The 14,001-nt window shown below is 39.1% G+C and overlaps 1 protein-coding gene across 1 annotated transcript; it reads right to left on the reverse strand.

The window, feature by feature from the left end:
* Positions 1–5,416: 5,416 nt before the first annotated feature.
* Positions 5,417–13,639, reverse strand: Npy2r (neuropeptide Y receptor Y2). Its single transcript, XM_020154783.2, has 2 exons — positions 13,504–13,639; positions 5,417–7,952 (listed from the first exon to the last, which is right to left on the reverse strand). The coding sequence occupies exon 2, from the start codon at positions 7,928–7,930 to the stop codon at positions 6,782–6,784; it is 1,149 nt and encodes a 382-aa protein (XP_020010372.1). The 5' UTR covers positions 7,931–7,952; positions 13,504–13,639; the 3' UTR covers positions 5,417–6,781.
* Between the last annotated feature and the right edge of the window lie 362 nt (positions 13,640–14,001).

Below are 14,001 nucleotides of genomic sequence, written 5' to 3' on the forward strand. Positions count from 1 at the left end.
TTTCCTGACTTCTAGAAACGTAGATTTCACTCTAAACATCTAATAACCATGTTTAAAAACCAAGTACCACCAAAAAAAGAACAGAAATTTATTACTTCTCACAGTTCTGGAGGGTGGAATACGTAAGATCAAGACACCAGCCAATCCAGTCAGCTGGTGAGGGCTGCTGTCTGCTTCTAAGATGGCACCTTGTTGTTACATCCTTGGGAGAACAACTTGGGAGTCATGGTGGAAGTGGAAGGACATAAGAACTGAATGCTGAGTGACATCTCCCACCCATGAAGGAAGAAGCTCCCATGGTTTAATCACCTCTTAAAGTCTTCACCTTTTCATGTGATCACATTAACTATTAAATTTCAACACCCGGATTTTGGAGGTGGCATGTTTAAACCATAACAGATGGTAACTATGTCAGTATAAATAATGAGCACTAGTAATAAAACTGCTTAAGATATATGCTTAATTAAGTTTTGTATAAAAATATCAACCCATCTCAATACTGGATGTTACAAAATCTATTAATATTTCCTAATTATGTGCTCTAAAAGTAGGTACTGAAAACTCATCCTCTAAAAACCAGTCTAATACTTAGGACTATAATTATCTATTTCATGTTGTCTTGGAATATAATACAATCACAAATACTTCTCATGAGGATTTTCTTAGGTAAAAATGCCTATATATAACTTCAGACTTTAAAACTAAACTCTACAAAGTAAGTATAAAATCCTTATCTTGGACACAAACCAGATTTGTTTAACTCCCATAGTGCTTTTGAGGTCAGAAGCTACTAAGTGCACCCTATCAGACCATTTGTGAGGCTTTATGTGACTTTGATGAAAACTATTGTGGCAATTGTTTAAATAGAGTTGTCTTTGCAAGAATGAAGTTATCATTTCCAGCAAATTATTTTTTCTGGAACACATGGCAGAGACAATCTTTCAATGTCAAACTTTTCTTATGACTTCAATGAATACAAAATTACATTATTTATGTTCCCACGTCCTGGTTGCATCTCTCCATACAGTCAAGTCTGAGGGATCCAGATACCATTGTAGATTATTTTGACTGATGGAAATGGCATTTGGCCCCAATATTATATGCACAATGTTTTCAGCAGTCCTAACCCTAAGTATTTCCTGTTTCTTCTTGCTTTATTCCTCAGTTGCATTCATATTAAGATAGTGACTTGTACCAGAGGACAGGGGTGGCTGATGCATAGTCAATACCTGCCAGAGGTGTGCATGTCTCCAGAAAGAGGTCATAGCTTATTCTATCCTGATGGATAGTAATAATTTGTATTGATCAGCATCAATTTGATGTCTGCCATCTCTAATTAACAATCAGTTTGTGAGACAGGCAGTACTCACCAAGGAGCTTTTTCCACCAAACTGCATATATTCAAATTATTTGCTCATTTTCCCATGCACACCCCACCACCTACACCAACCCACCCACAGCCCAAACAGGGGATGGTTACTTCTTTAGGGACAATGTTGGAAGTGAAAATGCCATTTGGAAAGGGACCCACCATGACATTTAGAAGGCTGGATATTCTATACACAGATAAGTGTGTGATTGGATAACAGTGCATGTCGCAGAATATTTTTTATTAAATACGTGTGTATATACATATGAATATAATTTCTTATTTTTTAACAATTTACATTTTTTTCTATGAGAAGAGCAAAAGGTAAAGAAAATAGTTATTGACTTGTTCTCGTGTTCCTTTGTTATTTGTTGAGGTAATAGAGCACTTTTGAATTTTAATAGCACAACACACTCCTGCATCATGATCAATTATAGATTTTCTTTGAAAGTAATTTGTTAAAGTGTTGAAAATTGCCAGCTTTTCTTGTATAAAGGAGTAGATTCTGGATTAGGTATTTTCATTCTTCCATCAATTATATATTCCTGAATTTGAAAGCATCAGAGTGATAGGTAAAGGTATGAATTATCACAACCTACAGACTACTCTTCCTATAACCTCTTCCTTACCCTTGAGGACTGCGGAGTCTGGATATTCCTCATGTAGTAAGGCAGGAAAAAGTCATTGGTTTGACGGGTTCCATTTATAAATCTTCACAAATCGATCTTTTACTTACTCTTTTTTTTTTGCAGTACTAGGATTTGAACTCAGGGCCTCACACTTGCTAGGCAGGTGCTCTACCACTTGAGCCACTCCAGTCCCTTTCACTCACTCTTTATTAACATTCTTACCTCAGTTTAATGTCATGAAATAAAATCATGAGGTTGTTGGCATTTTCCATTTTGTGTTAAGTTCTCTGTTTTCTTAAAGAAGCACAGCTTTTTATCCTTTTCTGCCATATATGTTAATATTCAATCTCTTATCAACTTGAAAATGTTAAAGACCATTTTATTCCTGAGACATCATCATTTCCATTTGCTCATCCAGGAAGTTAATCCAGAATTTGATTCCAATGCTGTAGTTTTTAGATTGCTGCTCAAATCTTGCTATAATTGTATGGGATTCGTCTTTTCTTGCTCTATTCCAGTCAGCCTACATAAGGACCATGATTGACCTAGACTCTACATTGCTCCTACTACTGTGTCAGTTTTAAAGAGCATCTTTAGCATATTGGCCTTGATAAGAAGAAAACGGGTGGTGGGGGCAGATATAGTCAACTTGCATTACTGCAACTCAGAAGAACATCAAGAGGCACTGGGAAAGAGGGGATGAAAATAGAGACTACACCCTGTGGGTGATCCTCAAGGTCACCATGTATCTTAGGAGTAGAAAACTAAGAATTACACTTTCCCCCAATTGCCACCAGCAAGGCATGAGATATGTTCCATAAAAGAGACACCAGATGATCTCTGACAGCACAAGACACTATTGAGTCTATGGCAGGAGTGGGCAGGAGTGTGGGCTTGGCAGGAGACAGTGAGATTTGAGCAGATCCACCCGGGCTTTTCCTGTGTGTCATTCGCACTATTGCTCTTGACATTCATGATGGTTTCCTGCAATTTTGCATTTCCTATTTTCCTCAATGCTAGTGGAGACTTCCCCCAAACTTCACTTCTTCAACTGTTCCACTGGATTTTATCACTTTAATTTTCTGTATGAAATAAACTTCTGCTAGAAATATTTACAACGGTTTCTTCTAGCTATCTGAATCACAACTGATATACTTCACTGGTTCCTCCATTCTTCCCTGCTGGCAAAGTCCTAGGTAATTTTGAGTGAGCCATTAATGAAATCTATGCATACAGCCCTTTTTATGCATACACATAACTACCTTTAGTGACTTTCAAAAAACCCAATATGATCCTTTAAAAAATATTCATCTTTATTGGCCTCTTGTATTCTAAAACCTGATTTTCCTGAAGATATATGATAAAATGGCCTCACAAACATGCAGATCTATATTCAAATCTTGGCTTTACTATTTACTTTAGAACTCAGTCTTCTTGATGGATGTTTATAGAATACTAACTTAGCTACAGGAATTGTAAATAGCTGCGAGTCTATATTGTTTAAAACAGGCCCTCTCCCTGCTCTGATGGTGCTTAAAATCCAGCAGCAGAGATTAGAGGAAAGATAATTTTTTTATAAGATAAAACATATAGGGGCTCAGGACCAGACATGGTGGTAGCTGCTACTCAGGAGGTGGATACTGAGGAGAGTTCAAGGTCAGCCCAGGCAAAAAGTTTGCTAGACCCCATCTCAAGAAATAAGGACAGTATATGTCTGTAATACCAGCTACATGGGAAGTATAGGTAAGAGAATTGTGATTGAAGGCCTAAAGCAAAAGGTATGAAACCATGTTTGAAAAATAACCAAAGTAAAAATGACTAGGGGCATGGCTCAAGTGGTAGAGCACCTACCTAGTAAACAAGAGGTCCAGAGTTCAAGGACCCCAGTACCAAAAAAGAAAACCATTCAGGTACAGTCAGTACTAAACAGCCTTCTAAGTCATAAAAATACCTTGATCTTAGGGCTGGATACTGTGGCTCACTCCTGTAATCACAGCTACTTGGGAAGCCAAGATAAGAGGATTGTGGTACGTTGACTTCCCAGGGAAAAAGTTAGTGAAATTCTATGTCAAAGAATAAGCTGATTTGGTGGTGCATGTCTGTAATCCCAGCTAAGCAGGAGGCATAGATGAGAGGATGCTAGTCCATAGCCAGTCCTGGGCAAACTGCAAGACAATGTCTGAGAAATAAATAAAGCAAAGAGTACTGGATGTGTTACTCAAGTGGTAGAAAGCTAATGGACAAGGACTTGAGTTCAAACCCCAGTAACACCACACAAACTCACACACTCACACACACACACACACACACACACACATACGCAGTAAGAATTGTAAGGAGACATTGATGAGTTTTAGTCAGAAGAATGGTTTGATAAAATCTGAGTCTGAGAAATTGCTCAGGATAGTAGGTAAAACTTGGATTATATGAGATGACAAGATATAGAAAGAACAATTAATATAGTTGAGGGATTATAGGTGGCTGGGAGACAATCATAATTAGCACTATGGAGATGGAGAAAGTAAATCAATTTAAGAAACATCTAGGAATTATAATGAGAAGCAGGATTTCATTGGGTTTGTGGCATAAAGACAAGAAGAACCCAGTTCAGCAGAGCCATGACTGGTACCAGGTGGCAATGGAGTGGTGTGTGCACTAGAATGACAAGCTCCATCTGGGAAATGTTGGATGTGGTGTTCTGGTGGGCCCAGGCACACATGTTTCACCAGCTGGTAGAAATACAGGTCTGAAGTTCAAAAGAAAAATCTGGTCTGAAAATAAAAATCTGAGCATTCTCAGAACATGGAGTGTAGTCTCAGTCCTAGGATTGGGTCCAGTGACAAGGTCAGGTACAGAATGGAAGAGGAGCTAGACCCAAATTCCACACAACTTCTTTCATTTCCCAAATTCTTTTTATTTCAACATTAAAATCACCACATGAAAAGATATTTTATTAATGAATTGAGATACTTAATTGGACCAGACATATCTTATTGAGTCATAAATGTAATATTAATAGTTCACTATGTGAGCAGGAGACAGTAGCGCAAACATTTCTCACGTGTAAGAGTTTCTTAAGTGGGACAACATCTCACTACAGTTTCTATTAACAACTGGAACAAAGTAACTTCCTTCCATGTAAAATGCAGAGAGCTTCTCCTTACACAGCTATGCTGAGTTCAAGAGAAAAATGAATTTAGTTATATTGAATATTTCATATATACAGAATTCTGTTGACAAAAATAGTCTTTTTTTCCACCTAAGCTAATTCCTATTGTTTTCATTACTTTTCAGTACTCCAAAAGTATAGTTTACTTCAAGACCAATCTTTTATTTCTAGCACAGAAGGAAATTAATAAGACATATAATATGAATTTAAACTATATCCATAAAATTAGTGTTATAACTAAGTATAATACTCACATTGAATTTACCTAAAATGTAAGCAATACATTCACAAATTCTGTCATATTTACAAAAATAGCTGAACTTAGTCTTCCAAATAGCATCCAAAGAAATACAACTAATTTCATATATTTATTTTTTCCTGAACATAATAGAGTTTTAAGCTTCTTTGGTTGGGTACTGTTAAAATAAAAATCGTATTCATAAAATCATTAAATGAAAAATAATATAGCATCTACATTCCACTGCCTATAGGTATACTTTTATTATGTACATATTCATGTTATCTAAAAAATAGATAATTATTTTGAAAAGGGAAAACTTACGTGAAATTGGTTGACATGTAACATTTGCAAGGTGGAATTTTTCCGAAGCTTTTAGTATTTCTTACCAGATGAGTTCATTTTAATGAAATTATATTTATTTGGAATGAATGGGTCCATTGAAGATAAATTCCAAAGAAAATAACACTGCAGAGTTCTGTAAAATTATGAGAGCAATTTACCTGGCAAACCATGAGATTTCATAAAGTGAGACAAAAAGTATTTTCTAGTCTTATTTCATTTTTAGTGCAAACTTTGCTCCAACACAGGAATAATAACAGAAATCATATAGGTTTAAAAAGCTGTAACAATCAGCAATGATGAAAAGGATTGAGCTGTTTACTTGTTATCTAAATTTGAATAAGGGAGGAATAACTTGAAACAAAAACTGAACAATGGTTTATATTTCTTGAAATTTTGAGAACATCAACTTTGATTCTGAGTTGAAAGAAATCTCTCCAAATGTGCATTTGATTTGAAGAACAATTTCTCAGTGAACATTAATTCTCCCCATCATTGCCAAAAGATTAATTATCTAGCAGATTGCAAATTTCAGTTTATTCCCTTGAGGTCATTCTGAAGTCATTCAATTAGTTATTAATGTTTAATGATAGTGTTCTCTTTTGAACTTTACCTACAGGAAGAATAAAACCATGGCTGTTTGGAGAAATTTGCATCCAGTAGCCTTTCCATTGGATGGGGAGGGAGCAGAGAAGTACACAACACACCCAGGCAGATCCCAAGGCAGTTTGAGAGTCAACTTATTTACCAAGGCCTTTGAGTCATGCTAAATGCTCATTCTTCCCTAGGTTTCCTTCACTCTGGGTAAACAGTCAAAAGCATTTCTCTGCTTTAACTTACAATGTAACCTACCTATCCTTAAATTCAAGAATTTTCCCATAGGCTCTGCCAGCCAGGATTTCCACTGCCAAAGGAGACTTCCATTCAGATGCTGTTTCATCCCTAAAGTGGGAGGTCATCATGCACCCCCAAACCTTCCTCGACCAGGTTAGTAGCTCTGGTCAGAATTCATCTGTGTTTTCACCCCTGCTTCCTTAGACGTTGGTAGCCTCTGAGAAAGATTCAAGGGGACCATTGTTCTTTTTGACTTCCAGATTCTTTTTAGCCTTGAAGTTCATTGACACCTCTGAATGAATAGCATCCAACCTCTGCTCACAGCGAAAGGCTGAGAGAAAAGCCTTTCTGTAGTTGCTGTTCATCCAGCCATAGAGAAGGGGGTTAGCAAAGGTAGAGCACATGGCAATGATGTGGAAGACCGTGAAGATGAGTTTGTACTCCTTCAGGTCCAAGACATGGTTGTCAATGTCCACAGCAAGTTGGAAGGCATGGAGGGGCAACCAGCTGACCGCAAACACCACCACCACACACACCAGCATTTTGGTGGTTTTTTGTCTTCGCTGATGGTAGTGGTCACTTGCAGCTCCAGGGCTCACATGGTTTTTCAGTTTACTCCAGATACGAGTATAGGAGAAAGAGATGATGCCCAGAGGCAGAACATACAGGATTAACAAGGAAGAAAGGCTATAGATAGTGCCATACATGCTCTTCTCCTCACCAGGCCACTTTTCAGTACACGCTGTGATCTCAAAGTCTGGAATAATCTCAATCAATGAATACTCCCGAAAGATGGCCAGAGGACTCGCCAGCAGGGCACTGATGCCCCAGGCCAAGCCAATAATCAGGAAGCTGATGCGTTTGGAGATCTTGCTCTCCAGGTGGTAGATGATGCACTGATACCTGTCCAGGGCAATTACTGTCAAGGTGATTGTGGACACTTGCACTGCCAGGCCCTGGGCATAGGGTACCAGGTGGCACAGGACAGGACCCATTTTCCACTCCCCCATTAAGGTATAGGTGAGTGTAAATGGTAGGCACAGGGTATTCACCAAAAGATCTGCCACAGCCAGATTAGCAATGAAAAAGTTGGTTACTGTGCGCATGCTCTTGAACTTGACCACCACATGGATCACCAAGGAGTTGCCAACTACCCCAAGCAAAATGATGGAGCAATAGGCCAGTATGAGAACAACCCGCACCTCAGTCAGCTTGGTGCTGTCTATGAGCTGTGGCTCAGGGTCAGGGGCCAGCTCCCCTCTAGGGGTGGTGTGTCCTGACCCATACTGCTCCACCTTCACTTCTTCCACTGTCTGGTTCTCATCTGTCTCAGTACCTACTGGGCCCATGTTCAGCACGGTTCCACTTGGCCTGCAAGTAGCAAAAGAAATGGTCATAATGAAATCCAGCTTAAAAATTTTCCAAGAACGCTAATAAAAAGGGGGACTGGGGAGATAGGGATAAGAAAGAGTAATGGCAGTGAATATGATCAGAGTATGTTATATGTATGCATGCATGGGTAGAAAAATCAAAATGAAGTCCCTTACTCTGTACAACTGATATATGTTGATAAAAAAGTGCCAAAAAATATCCTACACTAAAGAGAAAGAAGAACATAATGAAACAAGGAAAACGCAAGGGGAATCAAAGAAATATCCCAAAGGAACTGGTTTAGTTTTAGTTGGTGGTCAGTTTAGCTGTTTCTGAGCCCCCAAATTGCACATCGTGTAACATGTCCTTGAATAACTCCATTCACAAATATGAATCCATTAAATCAGGTTCCTAAAATGTATATAATGGTGGGAAAATGCAATTTTTTCAAGGAACACTACCAAATGGATTCCAAGCATTTTAAGTCTAAAGAATATTATAAACTATCAATTTTTAACAATTATAATTTGCTATTTGCCAAATTAATTTTATCTTTTTAAAAACATCTTTATTAGTTTATAATAATACCAGAGGTTCCATTGTGACATTTCCATTAATGCATATAATATACCCTGGTTTGGCTCATCCCCTCCATTGTTCTCCCTCTTCTCCCTTCTCAAAATGGATTCCACAGGTTTCAATGTTCCATATTCATGCATCTATAGAAACTACATCAAGCATATTTACCCTCCTCTTAACATATCCTATTCTACATTTTGTCCTTCACTGTTTAAGTGTATGCTCATTTTTCACTGGGGGTTTGCCTTGGTTTTCACCAATATATATGTATATATACATATATACATATGTATATATATAGTACTTTAATATATATGTTATATATATGTTTTACAAATATATATATATATATAGTCTAACCCCCTCTGTCACTCTTGTTTACCTCTTTCCCCTTACTCTGCATTGTTCAACAGTTTTCAGCATGTTTCCTTGTGTCTTGCTCCTTCACAGATGTGATGTTTTTCCATATTATTCACTCTATCATTCTCTTCTTTTTTACCTCTCCCCCTATTACCTCTAACAATTCCACTATTAGAAATGTGCTCTGTATATAAATGCATATATTATGATGCTTGTATTTGTATTCATTAAATTAATTTTAAAGAGAGTTTTTCTCTTCACTGTTTTAAACATATTAACATACGGGAAAAACTGTATATGAAGAGGAAAAATAAATTCCTGTATGCAATGTAAACTTTGGAAGTATAAAAGAAATCAAACTGTGGATTCTGTTTCATCACCATATTTTCTTTTCTTCTTCCTTCCTTCCTTCCTTCCTTCCTTCCTTCCACATTACTGGGAATTGAACTCAGGTACTTCAAGTTAATAGGCATGTACTCTACCACTTAAGTCACTGCTCCTCACCAGTCCTTTGCTTTTAATTGTTTTTCATATAGAGTCTTGGTCTTTTGCCTGTGCTTGCCTGAGATTGTGACCATCCTAATTCTGCCTCCCAAGTAGCTGAAACCATAGGCTTTGGCCATCACACCCAGCTCATTTTTGAGATAGGGTCTCCCTAACTCTTGCCCAGGTTGAACTCAAACTACGATCCTATCTTGGCATCCCAAGTAACTGGAATTACAGGTACATGACACCACGCTTGTATACTGACATACACACTAGAGAATATGGCAAAGGGTTGGCTGTGGTGGAATGCACCAATAACAGATAGCCTGTAGAGAACACTTTCTTTTTTGAATGATCAGAAATAAACCTCCCATGTAACAGCAAAATCCTACACAGCTACTATCTGAAAAATATGCCAAAACATGAGTTCCATTTCCCTCTAGATACTAAATATAAAACTTGTGTTTCCCCCACCTCAACACTTTTCCCTCTCTGTGATCTACTTCAGTGAATTCTGTCCCCACTGATTAAGGTACTTAGATGTTAAAAAGTGGTAACCACTCTAGGCTTTCTTATCTCCTTTAACCCCCAGACTTTAAAGAACCCTCAGACTGGTCTCTTACATAGTTCTCCCACCTGTCTCTTCTCGTAATTCTACTGCATTGGTTTTTTCTTCTTAATTTCTTACTATAGGTACTCTAATAGTCTTATAACTTATTTTCTTTCCTTTTTTGCTTTCTTTCATTGACTCATCCACTCAATTAACAGACAAACAGATAAAACCAGGGATGAATGCCACATAATGGCACTTAACACTTATTAAAACATGTATTCAGCAAATCTTTAAAAAAAACCCTGTGTCACGAATGAGGATTTGTGCTGGGTAGACAGATAGCAGCATAGTACCTCTACTTCAAGGCTCTTATGTTTTACTAGACAGACCTTACTATAACATTAAATGGTTTTTCTGAAATTCAAATGTGATATTAGTTTCCCTAATGTCCCCAGATTGCTTAGAATAATATAACACATTAGTTTCTAATATTTCTGTTTTTAAATGCAAAAGAAATTCAGAAACAACATCCTTGTGACTATATTCATGACAAAATGCTGCTGTATTGATTCAGAACGCTGAGTTTGGTTTTTGAATTGTAGCATCTACTATCATTGGTAGATGAATCATATTTGTTCAGTCCACAGACAATGCCTGGGTAGACTTGTGTGCCCCAGCTCCATTGTCCAATTTTCCCTGCTCTCTTCTGTTCTATAAGACAGTAGGAGTCAGCCACACAGGACACTTTCAGTCTCCCAAGGCAGACATTCTGGTTGAGTCAAGTCACTGAGAGGTAGGGGAAAGTAATTAAAGAACAGGACCAGAGGGAGAAAGAAGATACTGCATACCTGTCCCTTCCTCCCTGCTCTGAGCAGTGCTTCAGCAGCTCATCCATGGCTCTGGTTTCCACAGGGCAGATCCCTTTTATGATTCTGTTTCCAGCAATGGCCTTGGTTCCTGCACCTTGGTCACACTGCCTCCTCTCCATGTCCCTCCCGCTGGAGGTAGCAGTGACTCCTGTTCTTGCTAATCCCTGAGTAGCCCCAATATCCCATCTTAGTGGCTCCCCTCACTTGTGCAACCAGTTTTCAGCATTTGATTCCTCCTCTTTTACATTCTTGAATAGGATGTGTATTATACAGCCTTCTCAAAGCACACATTCATTAATTTGTTCTCCCAGTAAAACGCCAGCACCCACACAGGATGGTAACACTGGACTATGGAAGAATATCCCAACTCCTTAGTATGACATCCAAGGCTTGACATTATCCCTGCCTACTCCTCTGGCCTCATGCCTCTTGACAGCCCAATATCCATCTTCCACTTCTATCACACTGTGTTACTCCAAGTTCCCACAACCTTGACCTTTCTCATGTCTCTCTGCCCTCGTGTACTGAGCAGTCTGTCAGTTATCCCAACAACCCATGCTAACTTTTAAAACTGCACACACCACACACCATATGTGATTGCTTTCCTTTGTCCACCCCACCACAGCAATCTCTTTGAAGACAGAAACTGGGTCTTCTTCACCCATTGTTTGACCCCCCACATACTACCTAGTACATTAAAGGTACTCAATAATTTGTCAGAACAAACATAAAGCTAAAGGAAAGCACAATTTTCATCCTGTCCTTTACTGAAGACAACTCATTGCTATGATATGACATCCTTATTCTGATTTCCCTGTTCTTAATAAGACAACTGCTTCTATAAGAAAGTTATCCTAAGATGGTCTTAGTCAATTACTAATGATAACCTTTTAAACTGTATACACCATAAAGAAACTTTTCTCAAATGTCTCTCTCCATTTCTTTTCTTACTCCTCACTTTTCTTTCTCCCTACCCCTCACTTTTCTCCTTCCACCTTCTTTCTCTCACACACATAGACATAAACCATGCCCCTCAGAGGAACCTTACTACTGAGACGCTCTTGGACATTTTCATGTCTGTGTGTTTGCTATATTGATGTACTCAAATTCTCTCCACATAAATTTCAAATAGAATGTTCCAAAGGCACTGGGCCCTCATTCCCATTTGCCTCCATTCTTTAATAACTAGAGAAAATTGGAAAAAACCATTCAAATCATGGCATGTATATTTGATAAGCTATAGAATTTCCCTCAGATGGAGAAAGAAACTAACTTGACAAAGCGCAGTCAGTTCAGACAAGTCATTAACAGAATTAATGAGACTCCAAAAGTCTGGAGGTTGTAGCAGACTAAATTGAGAATAAATTTGAGATTGAAGAATACTGGGAAGAGGAGTGTATTTGATTTGTGGACTTATTTTACTCTTTTGTGTCAGTTTTATTTTTTTATTTCAAAGCCCTTTTATTTACAATATCTCTGACCAACAGGCTCAGAGATATTAACATATGCACACTACTGGCCTTCAGTCAGGTCAAAGTGGTAACTAGATCAGAGAAAGCATCATTTCATGACAGCACTGGAAAAGTGGAAGGGGAAAGAGAGCACAAAGAAAAACTTGCCATATTAGAAATTCCAAAGTATAAAATTAAATCATAAGCAGGTGAAGGAAAAACCTTTCCTTGAAGTAAGGCAAACTGAGACAGACTATTCAAGAAATTTAAGAAATGCTGAATAGCAATACCGTTTTCTTAAATAAGTGAATCTTTAGATATTTTGTTATAGAAACATTTCTTTGAAGAATAGGAAAAGTGTTTGGGGTTTTGTTTTTTCTGAGTTTCAAGTGAGTCACAGAGAAGTTGACATTCATGTTTATATCTGGGCTTTGCAACAGTTCTTTCTGAAACTATTGTCCCAGGTTGGTCTTAGTAAAGCTTGGCATCTTACCAATCACATCTTCCAGGAATCCCCCACCCCACACCAGGGAGAAACTGCATACAACAAGCCATACTCCTTACAGTTGCCTTCACCTGCTTGCTAGTCCTCGGATGTGTGGAGAGTCGACTTTCGAGAATGCTGCATACAATACATGATTGCCTGCCTAAATAGACACTGACTAATCTGATAAAAAGTCCCAGGATATCTCACTTTCATGTATTCCACTTTCTGGGCTTTCTCTGAAAATGGCACTACCTATTTCATGTCAATGTGTTTTAAATGCTATGTCCCTATTGCAAAAAAAGTCTCAAATCATTTAGTGGCCCCTCCTTGCAGCCCACTATAGGTTGTTACCAGTGGCTGAGCCCTTCTGGTGGAAAAGGACAAATATCTAAACAAATTCCTTTATTCTTGAACAGATTTAGAGAATCCAATATGACCTAGTACTTCAGACAGGTGTTTCATTTTTACAGACCGGGCAAAAACAGGAACAAGTTATTGATAATGACCTTTCTCTAAGAAGAATGAAGGGATAGTCAAGAATCTTTAGTAGTAAAAGGAAAATTCTAGCAGAAGTAGAAATTGGGAAGGGTCCCCCCTTCCTTCATCCCACCTTCCCCCTAAATGAAGGTTTTTTTCGGGGGAGGGGGGGTAGTTAGGTACTCCTTAGGCTTATGAACATCTCCCCTATATCCTCTTTGTCGGACAGGACCCTAAGCTCCTTTGGGAATGTTCACCTTTTCAGAAGACTAATAGAATTTACACTTACTGAGCCGGCCCTGGTGTTTCTGCTGAGACCTGGAAGCAAGTGTGCAGTCCGTGAGTGCGATAGTTGTCTAGACCATCAACGCAGAGAGGGCCCTTGGAGGGCCACTAAGCAGGTTCAGTCCTGTCGGATCCGATCGTCTGTTGAGGCGCGAGCCAGCGTCTGAGCAGTCGGGGGCCGGGAGGGTGGCGCTGCTTGGTTGTGCCACGGCCCTCTGCGGCCCTGCGCTAGGGGCCACCGCACTGCGCTGCTGGAGCCGCTGGGTGGGCGGGTGAGGATGGGAGCGTTGGAGTCGGGTAGGGTAGGCAAACCCCTCCCTTGAGAGAAAGGAAACAGGTGTGCAGAGGCTGCGGATCGAAGGCCCAGCAGTGGAGGGAGCAGGGTGGGAAGTTTCTGTGGCCAAGGACCAGGGTACAGTGTCCACCTTTTCTCCGCTGCCTCTTAGATTTGAAAGCCCGCACATTGGGACCTTACGCTGCGAGGCGCCCCATCGCAGGTCCC

This window comes from Castor canadensis, chromosome 9 (genome assembly GCF_047511655.1).
Source record: "Castor canadensis chromosome 9, mCasCan1.hap1v2, whole genome shotgun sequence".
NCBI classification, from domain to species: Eukaryota; Metazoa; Chordata; class Mammalia; order Rodentia; family Castoridae; genus Castor; species Castor canadensis.

Excerpts from the sequence above, each read along its gene's own strand:
- Npy2r (XM_020154783.2), bottom strand. The coding sequence starts at position 7,930 with ATGGGCCCAGTAGGTACTGAGACAGATGAGAACCAGACAGTGGAAGAA.